This window comes from Vitis vinifera, chromosome 17 (genome assembly GCF_030704535.1).
Source record: "Vitis vinifera cultivar Pinot Noir 40024 chromosome 17, ASM3070453v1".
Lineage (NCBI taxonomy): Eukaryota > Viridiplantae > Streptophyta > Magnoliopsida > Vitales > Vitaceae > Vitis > Vitis vinifera.
Genome location: NC_081821.1, coordinates 2630274 through 2649333, shown reverse-complemented (window position 1 = coordinate 2649333; position 19060 = coordinate 2630274). Strand labels below are relative to the sequence as shown.

General features: G+C 35.7%; 3 protein-coding genes across 5 annotated transcripts; 2 read left to right on the top strand and 1 right to left on the bottom strand.

Moving 5' to 3' along the window:
• Positions 1–273: 273 nt before the first annotated feature.
• Positions 274–2850, top strand: LOC100259401 (tubulin beta chain). The gene is made up of 3 exons (XM_002282121.4): positions 274–933; positions 1557–1826; positions 1936–2850. The coding sequence occupies exons 1-3, from the start codon at positions 540–542 to the stop codon at positions 2607–2609; spliced, it is 1338 nt and encodes a 445-aa protein (XP_002282157.1). The 5' UTR covers positions 274–539; the 3' UTR covers positions 2610–2850.
• Positions 2851–5243: 2393 nt separating this feature from the next.
• Positions 5244–8788, top strand: LOC100247357 (uncharacterized). 2 transcript variants are annotated; one of them, XM_002278412.4, is made up of 7 exons: positions 5249–5858; positions 6542–6783; positions 6871–6993; positions 7084–7200; positions 7280–7462; positions 8189–8330; positions 8415–8788. In XM_002278412.4, the coding sequence occupies exons 1-7, from the start codon at positions 5465–5467 to the stop codon at positions 8597–8599; spliced, it is 1386 nt and encodes a 461-aa protein (XP_002278448.1). In that variant the 5' UTR covers positions 5249–5464; the 3' UTR covers positions 8600–8788. The 2 variants fall into 2 exon arrangements, with proteins under 2 accessions (XP_010663680.1, XP_002278448.1); XM_010665378.3 differs by lacking the exons at positions 8189–8330; positions 8415–8788 and adding an exon at positions 8067–8182 and having other exon boundaries at positions 5244–5858.
• Positions 8789–8894: 106 nt separating this feature from the next.
• On the bottom strand, positions 8895–18969 carry LOC100254279 (phosphoethanolamine N-methyltransferase). 2 transcript variants are annotated; one of them, XM_002282146.5, is made up of 12 exons: positions 18668–18969; positions 18419–18537; positions 14451–14588; positions 14200–14337; positions 13180–13323; positions 12502–12612; positions 12265–12406; positions 10475–10755; positions 9716–9877; positions 9555–9608; positions 9383–9457; positions 8895–9264 (listed from the first exon to the last, which is right to left on the bottom strand). In XM_002282146.5, the coding sequence occupies exons 1-12, from the start codon at positions 18678–18680 to the stop codon at positions 9166–9168; spliced, it is 1476 nt and encodes a 491-aa protein (XP_002282182.1). In that variant the 5' UTR covers positions 18681–18969; the 3' UTR covers positions 8895–9165. The 2 variants fall into 2 exon arrangements, with proteins under 2 accessions (XP_002282182.1, XP_059589935.1); XM_059733952.1 differs by having other exon boundaries at positions 18419–18534; positions 18668–18906.
• Between the last annotated feature and the right edge of the window lie 91 nt (positions 18970–19060).

Genomic DNA, 19060 nt, shown 5'->3' with positions numbered 1-19060 from the left:
AACTTAATATTTAATACTATTAAGTACTATTTAACTTTAAATTTTATTTGAAATTATGTCAAAAACACATACACGACCTAACATATAGAATGGGTCATTTGCATATAGTTTAGGTTTAATATTGTTTAAAAAATGGTGAGAGCCTATAAGATACATCTTAAACAAATAGGGATTTTTTATAGTTTATCTTAAATTTAACTATTTTATTATCACACCTAAATGACAAATCAATATCCATAGCAATCCCATTCAGCCGGCCATGCTGAATCAAACAACTACATTTGGCACCATTCCAAACCCACATCCCATCTTTGCCTGGCCGGACTCCCCTCAGCCGTCCGATCCCACTACCTTCAAATCCCACCCCTTCATTTCACTGTCACAAGAACAACTATGTAATTTCAGTCCCCACCTCTTCTATCAATAAATAACTGCCACGCCCCTTTTCCCTCCCAAGCCCTTCAAGGAGAGTCATCGGTGGTTACAGAATTTGCGTTCTTCCTAATTTTCCCCTAGGCGCTAACCTAGCCAGAGCCAACATGCGTGAGATTCTTCACATTCAGGGAGGGCAATGTGGGAACCAAATTGGATCAAAGTTCTGGGAAGTTGTATGTGATGAACATGGCATTGATCCCACCGGCCGGTACACCGGAAATTCTGATTTGCAGCTGGAGAGAGTCAATGTGTACTATAATGAGGCCGGTGGCGGCCGGTTTGTGCCGCGGGCGGTGCTCATGGACCTTGAGCCAGGCACCATGGACAGCATCCGGACTGGTCCCTTTGGCCAAATTTTCCGGCCGGATAACTTTGTTTTTGGGCAGTCTGGTGCCGGAAACAATTGGGCGAAGGGACACTACACGGAAGGCGCAGAGCTTATTGATTCGGTCCTTGATGTTGTGAGGAAGGAGGTTGAGAATTGTGACTGTTTGCAAGGTTGGTGTTCTGAATTTTGAGGCACTGTTCTATACTTTGTGTTTCACATGGTTTCTAAATCTTTATTTCATTTTATTTACTTTATTTTCGAAACATTTGACAAAAGCAGATTGGTGTTCAGTCACGCATACCTATAGAAGGTAGAACTTACATCTAAATCTTGGGATTGAGAACATTGATCCAATGATTCTAGTTGTCAGGCCAATAGATTAAAGATTTAGGGTACTTGGGAGTTTAATATTGTAATATCCAAACTGGAAAAGGATAAGAGAAGAAGGTATTTTTGTACCGTGTAGATGTGCTTTAAAACCGACCCACTCCATTTGATCCGGAGTACATAATATCTATATGAAAGGAAACAGAGTGGTGTAAATATAATAATTTTCATCTATAATGTTGTTACTGTAGTCTGATCTATTAAGCTAAGGACCCGAGTCTGATAGTCTTAATTTTGAACCAAACTTTCAAGCATGAAACTAATTGTAGCTCTCCAGATTATCGGCTTCAATATTTTTTCTGAGAATTTAGTCATAGCAGAGAAAAGTTCAGTTGAATTTAGACCATGTATACACTCATTTCCAATTAAATTTCTTACACGCCCTTGGGCATTGTGGTTTATGTAGGATTTCAAGTATGTCATTCTCTTGGAGGTGGAACGGGGTCTGGAATGGGAACTCTGCTCATTTCAAAGATCCGAGAAGAGTACCCAGATAGGATGATGCTTACATTTTCAGTCTTCCCGTCTCCAAAGGTATCCGACACAGTTGTAGAGCCTTACAATGCAACGCTTTCTGTTCATCAGCTGGTGGAGAATGCCGATGAGTGTATGGTGCTTGACAATGAAGCACTCTATGATATCTGCTTCAGAACTCTCAAGCTCGCCACCCCAAGTTGTAAGTATATAAACACATACAGAATCGCTTAGAAATGGGTCAGTTTGAGATTGAAAAATGGACGAATCATTCATGTTTATAACTATGGAGTTTCATCATATATATCCAGTTGGGGACTTGAATCATCTGATCTCTGCAACAATGAGTGGAGTAACTTGCTGCTTGAGGTTTCCGGGCCAGCTGAACTCAGACCTTCGAAAGCTAGCCGTGAACTTAATCCCATTCCCTCGACTTCACTTCTTCATGGTGGGGTTTGCTCCTTTGACCTCCCGCGGATCGCAGCAGTACCGGGCACTGACTGTCCCTGAGCTGACGCAACAAATGTGGGATGCCAAGAACATGATGTGCGCAGCTGATCCACGGCACGGCCGTTACCTCACAGCATCGGCCATGTTTAGAGGCAAAATGAGCACGAAAGAAGTGGATGAACAGATAATAAATGTGCAGAACAAAAACTCTTCCTACTTCGTGGAGTGGATCCCAAACAATGTCAAGTCTAGTGTCTGTGACATCCCTCCAAAAGGGCTCTCAATGGCTTCGACTTTCATTGGGAATTCGACCTCTATACAGGAGATGTTCCGGAGAGTAAGCGAGCAGTTTACAGCCATGTTTAGGAGGAAGGCCTTCTTGCACTGGTATACCGGAGAAGGAATGGATGAGATGGAGTTTACTGAAGCGGAGAGTAACATGAATGACCTTGTTGCTGAGTACCAACAGTACCAGGATGCTACAGCTGATGATGAGGGTGATTATGAAGACGATGATGGGGACACTGAGAGCTGAAGGTGTTCGGCCAGCTTGCTGCTCCGAATGTTCTATGCAGCAATAAATCATTAAGTTCGAATTTCTAAAATTAAGTGATTTGGTAGCTTTGTGCCAGCCTCTGCCTTGGCCTTTTGTTTTGGGCTTCTTTATATCTTATTATTATGATGAGCAGATTTGGATAATTTGGGTAATGAATTTCCTGGATTCTTTAATCCAAGAACCTTAAATGCTATGAAATGCTTATTTATATTACTGGTAAGCTTCAATCTTTAGGTTATATTTGGTTCCAGAAAGTATTAATGAGAAAAAAAAATTGTTTTAAGAAAAATTATTTTCTTATGTTTAATTAAATTATGAAAAATAAAAAAATTAAATATAATTAAAATTTTATGTATTTTAAAACTATTTAATTTTTATATCAAATAGTTAAAACAAGTTAAATGAGTTTGAAATAATATATAAAAATAATTTATCAATTTTAAATCTATTTTTATTTTCTTTCACTTTATACTTCTTTCTATTTTTCCTTTCTATTTTCTTTATCTTGCATTTTTCCCCAAATATTTGGAGAACCAAACATAGCCAAGGTTCTTGGATAATTTTCTTTTCTATCTTCATTTTCACCTAATCCGAAAAAAAAGTAATTAATTTTAATTGAGAATAAATATAAATCCCACCTTTGGCCTCTAATCAGTGTTGGTCCAGGGAGCCTCCAATATTAACTATCCTATATAGTGATGAACTTGTGAGTTGTGACATTTTGCTTTTCTTAAATTCGTGTGTGGGTTTGAGTTTAGGAACTGACAAATACCCTGGACACACAACCCACTCCACATGTTAACTATTAATAAGAAAATAGGGACAAGGAAGGAATTCAAGTATTTCGACTAATAAAATGATATTGTTGTCTCCATTTTTTTGGAATATGTGCTTAAATTCCTTTGAATCATAATTAAGACATAAGATTTTTGGAAAAAATGATAAATAAGTCAAGACATTTGATAAAATAAGTCTTTGAAACAACAAAAATAATTGAGTTGAATGAGGATACATAGATACAATAACTAATAAGATGCCAAATGTATTCGGGCTATAAATAAATGTTATATTTATAACTAGTTGACCTTTTTGGATAAATTAAATAATGATAATATGTGTCACACATAGTAGTCTCCATTAATGTCCTCGTTTTAATCGGAATGAGCTTGACAATTTTTGGTTTTATTTATATAGCTCTACCGGCCCTCCAATTTTAACTATTAAATTACAACCTCGAACTTTCCTATATGCTAATCATGGAGTTGGTCAAGTACATGCTAAAAGTGCATTAAGCCTAGTTAGATTTCAAACGCATTTAAGAGTAATTCTAAAAAGTGTTTATAATTTTTCTAATATTTAAATGATACAAATTTTTAAGTACTAAAAATGTTATAAATGCTTCTTAAAATCACTACCAAACAAACTTTTCTTGATTCATAATTTTGATTTCAATAGACATAATATTTGAATGCAATGTTTTTGCTTATATCTAAGAGGAGAAAAGTATGAATAAGTTAAAACACAATAAAAATACACTTAAAAGGCAATCCTCTCGGAAAATGAATAGAAAGATATTTAGTTCAACCATCGTTTTTATAAACCTATAGAAAGTTTATAAAGTCGAGATGTAAAGGTGAAAAACTACCTCATTAAGTTAATTACCACCATGCCCTATTTATAAAAAATAGATGCACAATTACTCTTTTGTGTGATAATGAACATGTGAGCATCTCACATTTTTTTTATTTATTTTTAACTTCATCCTATGATTAGGAAGTAACAAATCGCTTATATATAATGTCTCCACATGGTACGACGATTTAATTATAAGAAAATAAAAACATGACAGAATTTTCAATTAATTAATAAAATAATACCATCCTCGTTGCTTATGTCATGGTTCCGGTGAGACCATTTGAGTCACCACCTAAATAAACATCTTGATGAAGTTAGAAATAGACAATAAATACAACATATGAAGATGAGATTATACATCATATCACCCATCTTAACATGTGAAATGAACCCTTTTTCATTTGCATTATTAGGTTTCCATCCTTTGTGAGAAAGAAACCTTCAACCAATCATTCATCACAAATTGGCATCCAATCTTATAGGCATCCATCACATGCAAGCAGCCATTGGAAGTACCCACTATTCCTAAGCATCCACCTAGGTTACCATCATGTCCATAAGTTATAGTCTTTTATGTTACAATGAACATGTGACACATTTATTCAAGTCCATGTGTTATTGTGAATCCAAGAAACGACAAAAAGCCTTGATATAATTACAAAAGCTTCTCCACATTATAAAACAACTAATAATAATAAATATATATATATATATAAAAGAACGAATTTAATTGAATACTATTCTCTTCGAATCAATCATCCAAGTCACTTCCTTTTCATAATACATGCATGAATTTGTTTCAACTTTCAACTCATAAACATGTAAACGAAATATTTCAAAAAATAATAATAAATACGTCAAATATTGGGTAATATATATGAAACATCTATCCTCAAATGGATTGAAATAATTGAGAGGCAATCATTTTTTCACGCTGGACATTATTGAACATTTTCCTAGTGGGGTTGCCCTTGTTGGCCCCATTCCTGATTGGAATCCTAATCCCATCCTCTCCCTGGTTTTTTGGATTTTTGTTTGGAGAACACACACCATAAACATGTCAGCATTTGACTACTCATCCACAGAAACTACATATGCCCACCGACTTTAGGATTCAAATGTGAAAATCTCATCATCCTTGTCCTTTAAATTTTCACATATTTCCATGAGTAAATCTCAAGCTCTGAAACCAATGATCCATGGCGGCAACATACCCACGGTGGAAGACAATAGCAACAACATCTTCTAGCGACTCTTCCACACTTCCCTGTTGCTTCTTCTTCTCCACCAGTCCTAGCCCACGTACAAAACGAGGTCGCTTCGCTACTTTCTCTTCTTTGTTGCTGAATCCTCATGAATATCATTTGGGTCCAGCAAAGAAGAAGAAATCAGTGGAAATTGGGAGACCCCATCAGCAAACAGTCTCAATTATTCATGATAAGTGCATCAGCAAGGCTAAGGTTAAGGCAAAGTTTGATTGGAAAAAGAGCATTCAGAAGGGAGCCAAGTCAAGGCCTTTGTGGAGGAGGGTTCTGTTTGCATCCAAAAAGATGAAAAGCATCATATTGCTGAATGTAGTCACCATTGTCTACGGTATGTTCCTCTGGTTCTACCCCCTTTGTTTTTTCCTTTCCAAATATTTCTCTTTTTTCTATCTACTTTCCAACGCTCCAAGAAATGTAAAACTTCATCAATAAATTTGCTAATTTTGTTTTTTCTTGTTAGTTAGATAAGGTACAGGTGGTTCTCATAATTTTTATAATAGTATAATAAAGATTTTCTTTCCTAACTAGACTGAGAAAATAACATTTTCTTTGAAATAAATGGAATAATTGATAAATATTGATTCCATGAGTGATCTCTTCTCCTAGTATAGGTTGAAAAGAAAAAATCTTTGGTGTAATCATCAGGGAACGAAAACAAATACAGGTCTCTATGATCAAGTTCACCATTTTTGCTTCCAATTAAGAGAGGCTGGCTAGTTTCAGAATTAGATTTTGGGTATGAGTTATGACTTTCACAATTTGTAAACCAGCTGTTCTGAGCTCTGCCCACCTTGATTCAGGCTTGTAATAAGCATGAGATGATGCTCTGCTGAAGCCTACCCTTTAAAAATAATTTTTCTGTAGCCTGTTTAAGGAGCCATAATTGAAGAACCGGATGTTAAGGACAGGTGAGACTCGGGAAGAGGAGATTTTATGACAAACTGAGAAGGGAGATCTCGAGATTTATCAAACACCTCATATTTCTAAAGAGTTCTTGGTTTCGAATTGCAGCAAGCAACATTGCAGTTGTGAAAGAGGTGGAAACTATAATGGACCCAGCAGCCTTCTCTGCAGTGCGATTTGCTGTGTCAGCCATCCCATTCCTACCCTTTGTTTTTCGGGCACGAGGTGATGTTCAGACCCGTAATGCTGGGCTAGAGTTGGGACTGTGGATCAGCTTAGGCTACCTTGCTGAGGCACTCGGACTACTCACATCTGAAGCTGGGCGAGCATCCTTTTTTTCGTTCATTACAGTAAGCACTTAATAAATTAAGCTTCTCTGAAAAATTTATGATGCTTTTAGTACCATTATTTTTAGTGATTTCTAGTGAATTGAGCAGGTTATTGTGGTACCTCTTCTTGATTCAATGTTGGGGGCAATAGTACCTGCCAGAACCTGGTTTGGAGTTCTCATGTCTGTACTAGGGGTTGCTATGCTGGAATGCAGTGGATCTCCTCCTAACGTGAGCTCTCTATACTTCTTTCTCAACAGTCTTTTCTTGCTATCATAAGGGAAAACTTTAGATTAAGAGTATTGGGTTAAATGGTTTCAGGTTGGAGATCTTTTGAACTTCCTAAGTGCAATATTTTTCGGTATTCACATCCTTCGAACCGAACAATTGTCGAGAAGCACAAAGAAAGAGAATTTCCTGCCTCTACTTGGATATGAGGTTTGTTCATTTGATAATTTGGGTAATTAACCATTTAATTTAGGCCATGTTCAGTAAGCCATTCTGTGGTTTGATGTAGGTGTGTGTTGTTGCTCTGTTATCTACATTCTGGTATGTAATTGGAGGATGGTTTGATGGAATTCAAGATTCTGACCAAGCATCCTGGACATGGGCAGTGCTGTGGGATTCTATGGTTGCGTTTCCATGGATTCCTGCACTTTATACTGGTGTATTCTCAACTGGATTATGCTTATGGCTGGAGGTAACATTTCTGTACAGACCGATTAAAAGTTGTACATTGGAACAATTTCAACGGATATATATCACATGTTCACACTAGAATAGGGGATCGATTTTGATGTCATTTGTTATGGTTTACTCCCAACCATATAAAGATTGTTCCTTCTAGGTCCAAAGAGTCATTACAGCTTTGAAACGAATGTGCATAGTTAAGAGGAGTTACATGTAGACACATTTTAAAATTATGATAGCTCTTTGGGCCTAAAATGGATGATATCCATACCGTTGGAAGTGGATCATTACAAAATGTATCAAAGTCAATCCCCTACTCCAATGTAAGTTCAGGGCATTTGTCTATCTAGGAAGTCAGTATGGGAGTTTGGGACACAAAATTTTCTATTTGGCCCTACAATCCCACCATGGGATACAACTTTGACATTATGTCCCTAAAATAGGGTGTAAACGATGTTAAAAGCCATCATGGCCCTTTGGGTCAAAACGAACAATATCTATGCAAGTCGTAATTATCCTTAGATTTATGATAGACAATATTTACACGATTAAGAGTGAGTCGTTACATTTTCTCATTCACTTATCCAGATGGTATCAACATCTCGTATTTTCAGGACTTGCCTGTGTTGTATGCATCTGCAGAAACCATCAATATATTGGAATTTTATCTTCACTTTCAAAGAATTTAGGCTCCACTCTTGGTAGCTCCTTACGGAAAGTGTGTGTATCTGGACAGATTGGTGCAATGCGCGATGTTTCAGCAACAGAAACAGCCATAATTTACGGCCTAGAACCGCTATGGGGAGCTGGTTTTGCATGGTTTCTCCTGGGTGAGAGATGGGGCACAACCGGATGGATCGGAGCTGCTCTCTTACTGGGTAATGTCTCTTGTTTTTGACACAAGCCCCCTTTTCTCTGCCCCAAAAGTATACTGAAAATTATAAGGCATTGTTTGATTGCAGGTGGAAGCTTAACAGTACAAATGTTTGGATCTTCATCTTCCAGTGAATCAATAGGAGTTGAAGATGGGGATAAGGAAGTAGATATTCTTGTTTCGGAGAAGCAAAAGCTGCAGACTGGTCTCTCTGCTTCACCTGTAGTTATTATCAGCTCCAGAAAGGATGTAATTGACATGTTAAAGAAGTGATCACGTTCTCCTATATTTCTCTAAGTTTATGTAAATTCTTTCACAAGTCCACAGGCTGCAGTGATTATCATATGTTCCTTTCCTAGTTTTCTCCAAGATTTTGAAGGCTAATGTGTACATCTATAGATACATTTTTTGTACTTGAGTACAGAAATAGAAGGGTCCAAAGCTTTATCATTTTGGCTTCAATTCTTATCCTGAACCCTTCAGTGGTCGAATTGAATTTTTCAGTATACACCAGCAGTCACAATTTGCCTAACAGGATGTACTTCATATTGACACAAACCCTATTAGGTTTAGGAAAATGAGACTATAGAATTCAATAGCATCCCTTAAAAAGTGCATCATACAATTCTCCAACGTTGGACTTTCAAATTCGAATCCTTAGAATTTTCTACAAACTCCAAGTCCCTCGTCCATTTGTGGCAAATACAACTGCCTTTTTATTTTATGGTAAACATAACAGAAGTTCTTACTAGATATCAAACCAACAACTAGATGCCATGGTTTCCAATCCATTTGTAGCTAAGCAGACACTGAAAAGGAGAATAAACGAGAATTGGGATTCACTTCTTCTTTGCAATGAAAAGGCCCCATCTCTGCTCACCAGATGAACTCCTCATCAGCTTAGCCTTCCAACCATCAACTATTTCATTGTAGTCGTCCTGGAGATTATTCAGATAATAAAAGGAATAAGAACCAAATTGTAAATTAGATAAAACCAAAGTCTAATCTCGTTTAATATAAATGAAAAGAAAATGAGAGAAAATGAAGCACACATACTTCGGAGAAGTCCTGAACAAATTCGTTCTTGTTTGTCTCAACAGCATTTAACTCCCTCTGCAGAACTTGTAGGAACTGTGCACAACAAAACCATTGTTTCAAATTGAGAAACACATGATACCGTGCATAGCATACTCATAGATGGAAAAAAAAAATGCAGGTGTATACCAACCTGATCAGTTCTATCCTCTGCAATGACCTCAATGAAACCAGCATCTCTAAGCATCTGTAGATGATTCAACATAGAATATTAGGCTTGTTATATGAGGAGAATGTGCCCCCCCAAAAAAAAAGAGATGGAAGAAAATCGTGGGTTGATGACATGAACTATACCTCACCATACGCTTCCACATCGTGAAGATCATACCCTCTTTGTTTAATATATTCTGAAAATTCTGATGATGGAGGTCCAGCTCTTTTGCAGTAATCACTAATCAGAACTTTACCTCCTGGCTTCAGCCACTTGAAAAAGGATTTAAATAGTGCAGGTTTGTCCTGGAAATACATCACAAGTTGTTCAATAATAGTGCAATCATGGAATGAAGTAAATGAAATAAAATAAAATATAAAAAAACAAAGAAATCGAATCTTCAGGCCAAACCCACAACAAATTGCCCATATATGCCACACAAGTAGAGTACAAGTTGATAGGCTGTTGGATTAGATGTCCAACTTAAAGATAATAAAGATTAGGCTAGAGCCAAGACTTAAAGCTGTTCAAGGGAAATTAGCTTGATTTAAGATCACTCATATGATGGAAACCTTCACTACAAATCTGTATTTGTACTTGCATGTATTTCCGGGGTATATTTCAAGGTTCTTCCCCAAAAAAGCTAACAGAGCATGACACTATTTTGCTCAGGAAATTGGACATGGACTGTCTTACACCTCAACTCATAACTTCTTCAGACACAGAAAGAAGAATATTGCATACCTAAAGAAAAGAGAAAATGCTCATGAATGCTTAAGAGGGTAAGGCCTTATAGCATATGCTTTTCGAACCAAATGGAACTAGAATATAAAGGCAGAATAATAAAATTAACAGATGCATAACCATTCAAAAGTCCCACAGAAAAAAGAAAGGTATATTACTTGAATGTGAAGAATGGTGTCACGGCTGTAGATCACATCAAATGTGTTGTCAGGATATGATTTCTTGGTGCAGTCAGCTACCTCGAATTCAACTGAGCACTTGAGTCCAATCGCACGTTCAAGAGCAAAAGAAACCATATTTATGGAGAGGTCAATGCCAACAACCTCAACATCAAAGTTCTCTGCCATATAGAAGTCACCTCCTCCAATGCCACAGCCCACATCTAGGACCTTCTGGCCAGGTTTAAGGTCCAGTTTTCCCACAAATTCTTTTGTTGTCTCTGCTCAAAGACCAGGGTTCACTCAAAGAAATTAGAAGAATACTAATTAACAAGTCACTGAATTTCAAATGATTCATGAAAACCAGCTAATAATTATCTGGCAGAATTGTCATAAGCATAGTCACAATGTCCACTGTATCAAGTATTGATTTTTGTATATTCCATAGTCTGTTGTACTATACCATGCATAAAAAGATACACTCGTGTTTTTAAAATAAATTGCAAGATGTAGAAAAATCAAACACAGAGAACATGAACACTTAAATATTGTTCATATTCATGAAAATTTTAGGTTTTCAAACATTGATTTTCTCCTCATATAGATATAATAGCAAGAGGGGAAAAAATTTGGAGTCATACAAGATATAATTAACAAAATCTGACATTTGACAAGAACTTCCCCTACACAAATTCCTAGTTCTCCAATGTCACAAAATGAGGGAAAGAACATATCACGGCACAACCATATATATTACCTATCCAATTAGTTAATGAATCATTGGGTTCTAAGTTCAAACCGCCAACTGATCCAGACTTCGTAAATGTTCATTTACAACACAGAAGACAAGTCAACCAAGGACATAAATTTTGAGCAACACAAGCAAATGTTGCAAAGTGTTTCAAGTTCTTATTTTGTACAAATTCCTTTTGATAAAGAATATTATACGCAACATATTTCATATATTGGTATTTCCTTGTGAAAATATATTTCCTTATAAAATAAGAAAAGATATTGGGAATATCTCTATAAATGTTTAAGTCATAAAGAGAAACTATTATGAGATTGGGATGGTCTTGTAGATGGTCCTTTTTTATCTATAGATGTAGGCATGGTTGGCTGAATCATATATATATACACTCGTGTAAATTTGTTTAGTTTTATGTTATTGCATCAACACACGGCATCAAAGCTTTTCACTGGTTTAAAGTAATAATTCATGACTAAGATGCTCACAAAGCCTTCAGCTCAGAGTAACATAACCTGATACGAGGTAATCAAAGTCTGGTTATACTAAGCAGAGTATGGTAGAAGGACAAATAATCTGGATAATTAACAGAAAATTGAAGTGTTGGAATGAAGTAGAAAAACTTAACACAAACTCAGTGTCCTATCAGAGTTTCCCCTCAAGATAATAGAAAGTTAGCATTACCCTTTCTAAATCAATGAATACAAATAGCACAGTTACCATATAACTTTGTTAATATTTTAATCAACTGAAACTTGGTTTCTAGAATTAAGTCAAAATTTTATGAAACAATTCAAGGAGTTGGGATTTAGAATTGTGATCATGTGATTTCTAACTTAAAAAAGGATGCCAGAACAATTGACAACCAATATTATTCCTGCAGCCTTGCTTCTAAAGATCAAATCAAACTCATCTGAAATCCTAACGGAAAAGAATTTTTATATTCAACAAAATCAATACACAAAGATTTTTCATGTTTTTTTTTCTTTAAAAAAAATGTTCTATTGGGAGTTAAAAAATGAATTTGGTAAAAGTGTCATACCAATCCCTCCTGTGCTTACAAAGCCTTCTCCAAAGACACGTTCATAGCGTAATATGCCATTACATTTATACTGAACATTATCCAAGAACTTCTGGAAGCCCTTATCATCCTGTGAGCTGACTTTTTGCCATAACCAGCAAATCTACATTATGTAATCATCACATTCATATTTTTCAGTCTGTCAGTTTTACAAAGATAATATAGAAAATCAAAGGGAAGACTATCCAAATTTATTACCTGATTTTGATTTTTTTTGTTTCTCACATAAGCTCCAATGCATTTACAGCCAACAAGAGATAGTTCATAGAGATTCCCGGAACAATCATGTGTTTGGCATTCTTTAAACACCTGCAGGACAACATAATTATGTTTGAACAAATTAGCAGTGTCATATAAGGCATAACTCCACATGCAGAACCCAGGCTATCACAATTTACGTATATTAATGCTAGTTATCCTTTTGAGAAGATACACTGATATTAACCGTTCAAAACTTGTTCTAGAATTTGGTAAAATAGAGCTTAACTGAATGATTTGAATTAAATATCACCTCTTCAAAACATCATTATTACTACAACATGAGGGAACCTGAGTAGGGAAAAATGAAGCATAGAATTTTCTGAAGTTGAACCATGCTCTAAGGACCTAAGGCAAGACATAGCCCTACTTTGAATTTTAATGAATTGAATTCTCCAAGTCTCAGTTCATTTAATGTCTACATACTTAAATTGCCTTCTGATCACCAATACCTCATACGCAGGCATGATAAATAATTTCTGTTATAGGGATATCCTTCTGCACATGTTAATCAACTGCAGTCACAATGGTGACTCATAGAAAATATAAACAACAACAGCAATTTTTATCATGGAAATTCAATTGACTAAAATGGTGAAAATAAATTGCAAAACAAACCTTTGTATAAAATCTGGGTTCCCGATAGTGGGTCGGATTTACTTTTCGCTTAGAATCTCCAGACTGATGAAAACACGACTCTCGGAAGAAAATAAAGCCTCCAACCTTTAACCATTTGACCATTCTTTCAACCAGTTCCTCAACCTGCAATCCATAGGGAATGAAGAAGGGTGTTATAGCAAATGAAACAATCATTAGCTGGTGAGCAACAAGACAGTGGGAGTACATCAAACAAAAAGGCCAAATCTCACACGTTAAGCTATGAATTATAGATTTAGTATCAGAAGTGACAAGAGTAATACTTGAAGATATTCTGAAATGAATCATCAGTACAGATGAAGTCCTGAGGTAAATATAGCACCACAAGAAATAGTAGCATAAAGGACAATAGAAAGTCCCAGTGGAAAATGGAAGCCTTGATTCTGGTCATGAACTTATAACCATAAAATCAGAGAGAAATAGCATCCACACAAAGAAAAATGAAAATGTTGACATCTGTCCTAGGAAAGTATATAAAAACACTGCCCCACATTTTGCTCCTCTCAAATTACTAGTGCTATATTGGCCTTCAGCTTCCACTTATGTGGCAAAGTCCCTTGCTTACCATTAGAACGATGTAAACATAGGTGGTGTGACAATTCAGTAAAGAGAATTCACCGTTAATCTCCCAGGGGGGCATAAAATATTTTCCACAATAAACAGGAAGATTAGATAGTGACGAGATGAAAATGCCAGCCATGCTCAGACACGAAGGAAATAGAGCACATGTGAGGAAATCAATGGAAGTAACTAGATGAGAAATGCAGGTCTACAAACACAACTTTCTAAATTCTATAAGTATTTTAAAGAATTAAATTATTTTACTTTAAAAAATTGTTAGCAAATAAGGTGATGCGCCGAAGCTAAACCTTTCTCTTTTTTCCCCCTTTTTTTCTGTATTCTCCTGAACACTATAATACTTCAACAAGCCAGACATTCAACTAGTAGCCCTTATAGCATAGGATGTTATCGAGTACATACCTCTTTATCAGAAAGATACATCAGAAGCCAATTAGAGAATATCAAGTCCACTGATTCTGCTGAAAAATTCAGCTCTGGAGATGCTACATCAGCACACATAAACTTGACATTCTTGTAGTGCCCATTTATGCTTTCATTCTGCAAAATGGACATTGAAAAAGAAGATTCAACTAAGCTTCATATTTGAGCATTATTCTTGTTTTTTTTTACAAGAACAGATGATATTTGTCAAGGTAGGAAACCAAAGTTACCTTTTTTATAACACTTTCAATAAAGTCCAAAGAGATAACCTGGCCAGCTTTCTGAGCTAATTCACCAGTAAAACGACCAATACCTGCTCCTAGTTCCAAAACTGATTTCCCTTCAAATGGTGGGAGTAGTGAAAGCACCTATTTGTAGTTCACTAAATTAGATTTCGGAAGTTCAGCATGGACAGTATGACAAACAACATCTCCAAAACATAATATAAAACAAATAAAAAATAAAGAAAAGGAGTGGGGAGCATCTTTATCATTGATCTATTTCTCTTAGCTTGACATACCGATAAAACTGATCCAAAATATTGAACAAGATCATAGACATTAGAAAAAGCTGAGAACAGTTAAATGGTGTCAAGGCAAACAATTTTACATATAAAAAAAGGAGGATAAAAAATTATAGTTGAATTCAAACACACAAAAGCAAAGGGGGAAAAATAACTTATCAGTATAAATGTTAATGATGTAAATAATTAATAAAGTCTACAATTCCTTTATTTCCATGATGAAACCACTTCATTTATCTCACATAAATTCCTCACAAGCCAAAAGATTACCAGATCCTTTTATTGCCGAGTTTCATCATCATATTAGCTCACCCCCAACTTAAAATGAATATATAAAGATCATAACTAAACTTGAAGTACATCTCTTGCATAGCAAAGCCACCACATTTCTCAATATATTAAAACTGAAAAATGCAAGAAAAGAAGGAAAGCTCTCATTGATGCATGTCATCCCTCTAAAAAAATTGACACATGCTAATTGAAGCCAAAAAGAAAATGAATGAGACAGAAAGTGAGTAGACACTAGGCAAAAGACACTTGTAGATCAAGAGGTACACTTTCTTTTGGCACTATACACTTTCTCTTCCTTTCTTTTTTCTCTACTCTTCTTTTCTTGAATGGAATTTCAAAAGACAAGTAAAGAACAAGCATGCCTTTTAGTAGAGAACTTGTAATATCTATTACTCATTAGAAAGAGTAAGTGTGAAACCAAGGTTTGGTTAATCTTGATTTTGATGATAACAAAACAAGGTTTAGAACTAATGACTACATTTTAAGTGTGATTAGGCAAGATGACTTCTAAAGTGGCAATCCAAAGACAAATCAAGCCAAGGAGAAATCATGAAAAAGAAGACCACCTCAAAGAGAAGAGTTTTTCAAGACCAAAACTTCTTAAGTCTCTTTGTAAGGTTGTTGGTGCACTAGGATTTTCATACATCTTAGAAAACTCGGTTTATTCTTTAAAATTGGCATATTAACTCACCTAAAGACCTTGCCTAAGTATTGGAAAAGAAAGAAATCAAAAAGGATAGGTGTTCAGGGCCAAAAAGCTCATCCGGTCGAGGCTATGGCCAACCGGCTCAACCGGTTGGGAAACCGGTCGACCGGTTTCCCTTGTCCGGTCGAGGTCCGGTCGAGGGAGGCACAAAAACCTTCTCTCTCTCCCAGTAGCTTTCTCTTCCCGGTCGAGCCTCACCCCTTGTCCGGTCGAGGTTCGGTTGAGGTCCGGTCGAGGTCCGGTCGAGGCCTAACGGTCACCTGCCAACATTAAATGCTAACGGCTAGTCAACCGGTCGACCCATAGCTCGACCGGTCGAACCTCCAACGGCTAGTTTAGCTTTTTTCTTCTATAAAAAGGCTTCAATCTTCATTGTTTAAAGAGCTTAACCTTCCCAAATCATTCTTGATTATATTTGAGCCTTAGAAGAGTGTTTTTGAGTGCACCATTGTTTTATAACTTGCATATCTTTAGTGCACCATTCAATCCTAATTTTTCTTGTATCATTTGAGCTTAAAGCTAATACTAGGATTTTGTGAGATCAATCATTTGTAAACCTTGAGAGGAAGTTTCAAGAGTGGGATATCTCTTGAGAATTGTAAAGGGTGCTTGGAAGCCAAAAGTCCAAGAGGGTGAATTGGAACCATAATCCAATTGTAAAGAGATTGGAAGCTTGGTTGAAGCTTCAAGATAGTGGAACCCTCACTCGGTTAGGAGGTTGAGGAGAGTGGACGTAGGCAAGGAAGTGCCGAACCACTATAAACTCTCGTGTTTGCACTCTCTCTTCCCTAACTCTTTTAATTTATATGCAATTGTCTTTATTTTGCTTATCATATACTTGCATATAAATTGTCTCTTATTTTTACTTAGTTTAAATTTAAAAAAGAGACCATCACCCTATTCACCCCCCCTCTAGGGTGATTATCATAGGTTGGATTAGCCTCAAATTCCTAACAGTAAGGTTTAGAAAGTTCTGTGACTTGTTAATGGTTCTATTTGCTTCCTTCAGAAACAAGCGGACCTTTTGCAGTAGATTCCTAACATTTGGCTTATAACTTATAAGATACCACCCTTCCAAACAGTGCATTTTTGCATACCTCTCCCAAAGATAAAACAATATGTACCATGTGTTTTATGTATCAAAGTAATTCCTCAAACCAAAAGAAAACTCCCTCCAAAGAAAGGATTTCAATAGAGGGAAAAGGTAAAAGAATTTTGTTTCTACTTTTATTTTCTCATATACCCATGTAATGTTAGATATATGTAATATAAAGGAAGTGGATCAGGGTCTGATTACCAGTCCCATAACTCCCAATAGAAAAAGAATAATGATACTTTGAAAAACGTTAAATTTGTATGATCTTAAAACATAAAGAAAATATAGTAATTTTTAAATAAAATCAGGAAAAAAAGTGAATTGTATATAAAAATATTTGTATTAAAATAAGTTCAATAAAAGAAAAAGGAAGAAGATAACAAAGAAAACTTGAAAACTCCACTAATATATATTTTATTTGTCAAGATATTACTGCATCAACAGACTCATATCGAATCTGTGATTTGATTAGCCTTCTCTCAAAAAGTTGCATTGGTAGCCATTGACTCCCTTGCCTTTTAATTTATTAGCCCTATTTACCGATTATAGAGACTTAGGTCCTGTTTGGAAATTGTTTTCAAGAACAATTTTCCATTTTTAAGAACAAAAAAAATTGAAAAACTGTTTTTTTTTTCTATTTTCTACTCTCAGAAAACAGAAAACAAGGTGTTTTAAGAGAACTTCTTTTAATTGTTTTTTTAGAGCTGTTTTAAAGAATAATTATATAAACATATATAATGATTAAAAATAAAGCTATGGACATAAAAATTATTTTTAAAACATATTTAAAAATATTAAAAACAAGTTAAAAACAATTTTAGGTTTCAAATAAACTTTTGTTGTACAAAACATCAAAGAACAATTTTCAAAAATTGTTCTTAAAAACTATTTTAAAAAATAGTTACCAAACAACGCCTTTTAACTTCTTATAGTTTTTTTTTTCTACGTAAAGAATCATAACTATTACAACAAATCTTTAATATGAAGCTAATAAAAAACTGGAGAAACTGGAGAAACCGCATACAGGGGCCTGTCTGTTTGTGCCGCTTGCAAAAATATTTTGATGTTTTCTAAAACAGAACCATTTTCAGAAGATCATTTGAAAACAATTTGCAGAAATTTTCAGAATCATATCACTTTCAGAGAATAGTTTTCATTTCCCCCTTCAAACAAGCCCCAGTAAACCCAAGATGACCTCACCCAGAGCCACTAAGGAATAAAATAAAATAAAATAAAATAATTCCGTTCGAAAATTATCAAAATCAAATTAAATTAAATAATTCAGTTCAAAACCATCAAAATAAAAAACCGTACCTAAAAAAAATCATTTTCACTTGTACCAACAAACATAGACATTAACTCTCTCCCCTCCTAGTTCAATCGCCCTCGACCTTTTATGCCTTTTTTCATTGAAAGGAAACTAATAACCATGACAAAACCTCAACAAGGCAGCAATTGGCAACCAATAAAGTTTATTTACCAGAGAATGACCTCGACAAGTCGGATCAAATCAAATAATTCGAAATGCAAACACATCAAACTAAAAGTACGCGCATCAGATCCATGAGAAAAGAGACATTACTTCAGGTCTCTCTTCCTTGTCAAGGTCAGCGGCTTTGGAATCGAGCATCATCGCCTCAACAGTGAGGTCCGCCGAGTGCTCCGCCCAGTAGTTCTTCTGGATCTCACGCTCTTGTCCTACTACAAAACCAATTGCATCAAATATATCAGCACTCATAGATTTAAAAAAAAAAAAAATACAATTCAATTGCATTGAAAATTTGAAAGAAAAAAAAAAAAAAAAAAAAGTAGAGAGAGAGAACGTCTGGACCTTGAGCGGCCATGGCTGGATGTTGAGAAATGGAATGAGGATGAGAATGCAGTAATCGAGAGAAAGCAGTGAATGCGGTTATGTAAGGGGCTCTAACAACCCTCAACTGCGAGGCGAGATCTCGAAAAAGTCCTTGATCTACGGTTATAGCCCCTGCCTCTCTGCTGCATCACCACCTCTTTGTCACCCTCTGCCTCTCCTGTCTCTCTTTCTCTCTGGTTCGTATCCCCATTCTGTTATGAATTTATAGGCCCGAGGGTGTCGGCTGATTCACTCCGTTTGAACTCTTCTTTCGCCGCTGTACATGTTATTTCCATTACCAGTTTTACCTATTTCTTTTGGAAATATCTGAGAAAATAATATTAAAAATTACACGTGTAATCCTATTTTAAC

Coding starts and splice junctions, on each gene's coding strand:
- LOC100259401 (XM_002282121.4), top strand. CDS start 540: ATGCGTGAGATTCTTCACATTCAGGGAGGGCAATGTGGGAACCAAATT. Junction 934..1,556: donor GAATTGTGACTGTTTGCAAG/GTTGGTGTTCTG, acceptor TGGTTTATGTAG/GATTTCAAGTATGTCATTCT. Junction 1,827..1,935: donor CAAGCTCGCCACCCCAAGTT/GTAAGTATATAA, acceptor ATATATATCCAG/TTGGGGACTTGAATCATCTG.
- LOC100254279 (XM_002282146.5), bottom strand. Junction 14,589..18,418: donor ACAAGGAAGAGAGACCTGAA/GTAATGTCTCTT, acceptor AACTACAAATAG/GTGCTTTCACTACTCCCACC. Junction 12,407..12,501: donor ACAAAAAAAATCAAAATCAG/GTAATAAATTTG, acceptor TACATAATGTAG/ATTTGCTGGTTATGGCAAAA.
- LOC100247357 (XM_002278412.4), top strand. CDS start 5,465: ATGGCGGCAACATACCCACGGTGGAAGACAATAGCAACAACATCTTCT. Junction 6,994..7,083: donor GCAGTGGATCTCCTCCTAAC/GTGAGCTCTCTA, acceptor AAATGGTTTCAG/GTTGGAGATCTTTTGAACTT. Junction 8,331..8,414: donor CGGAGCTGCTCTCTTACTGG/GTAATGTCTCTT, acceptor GTTTGATTGCAG/GTGGAAGCTTAACAGTACAA.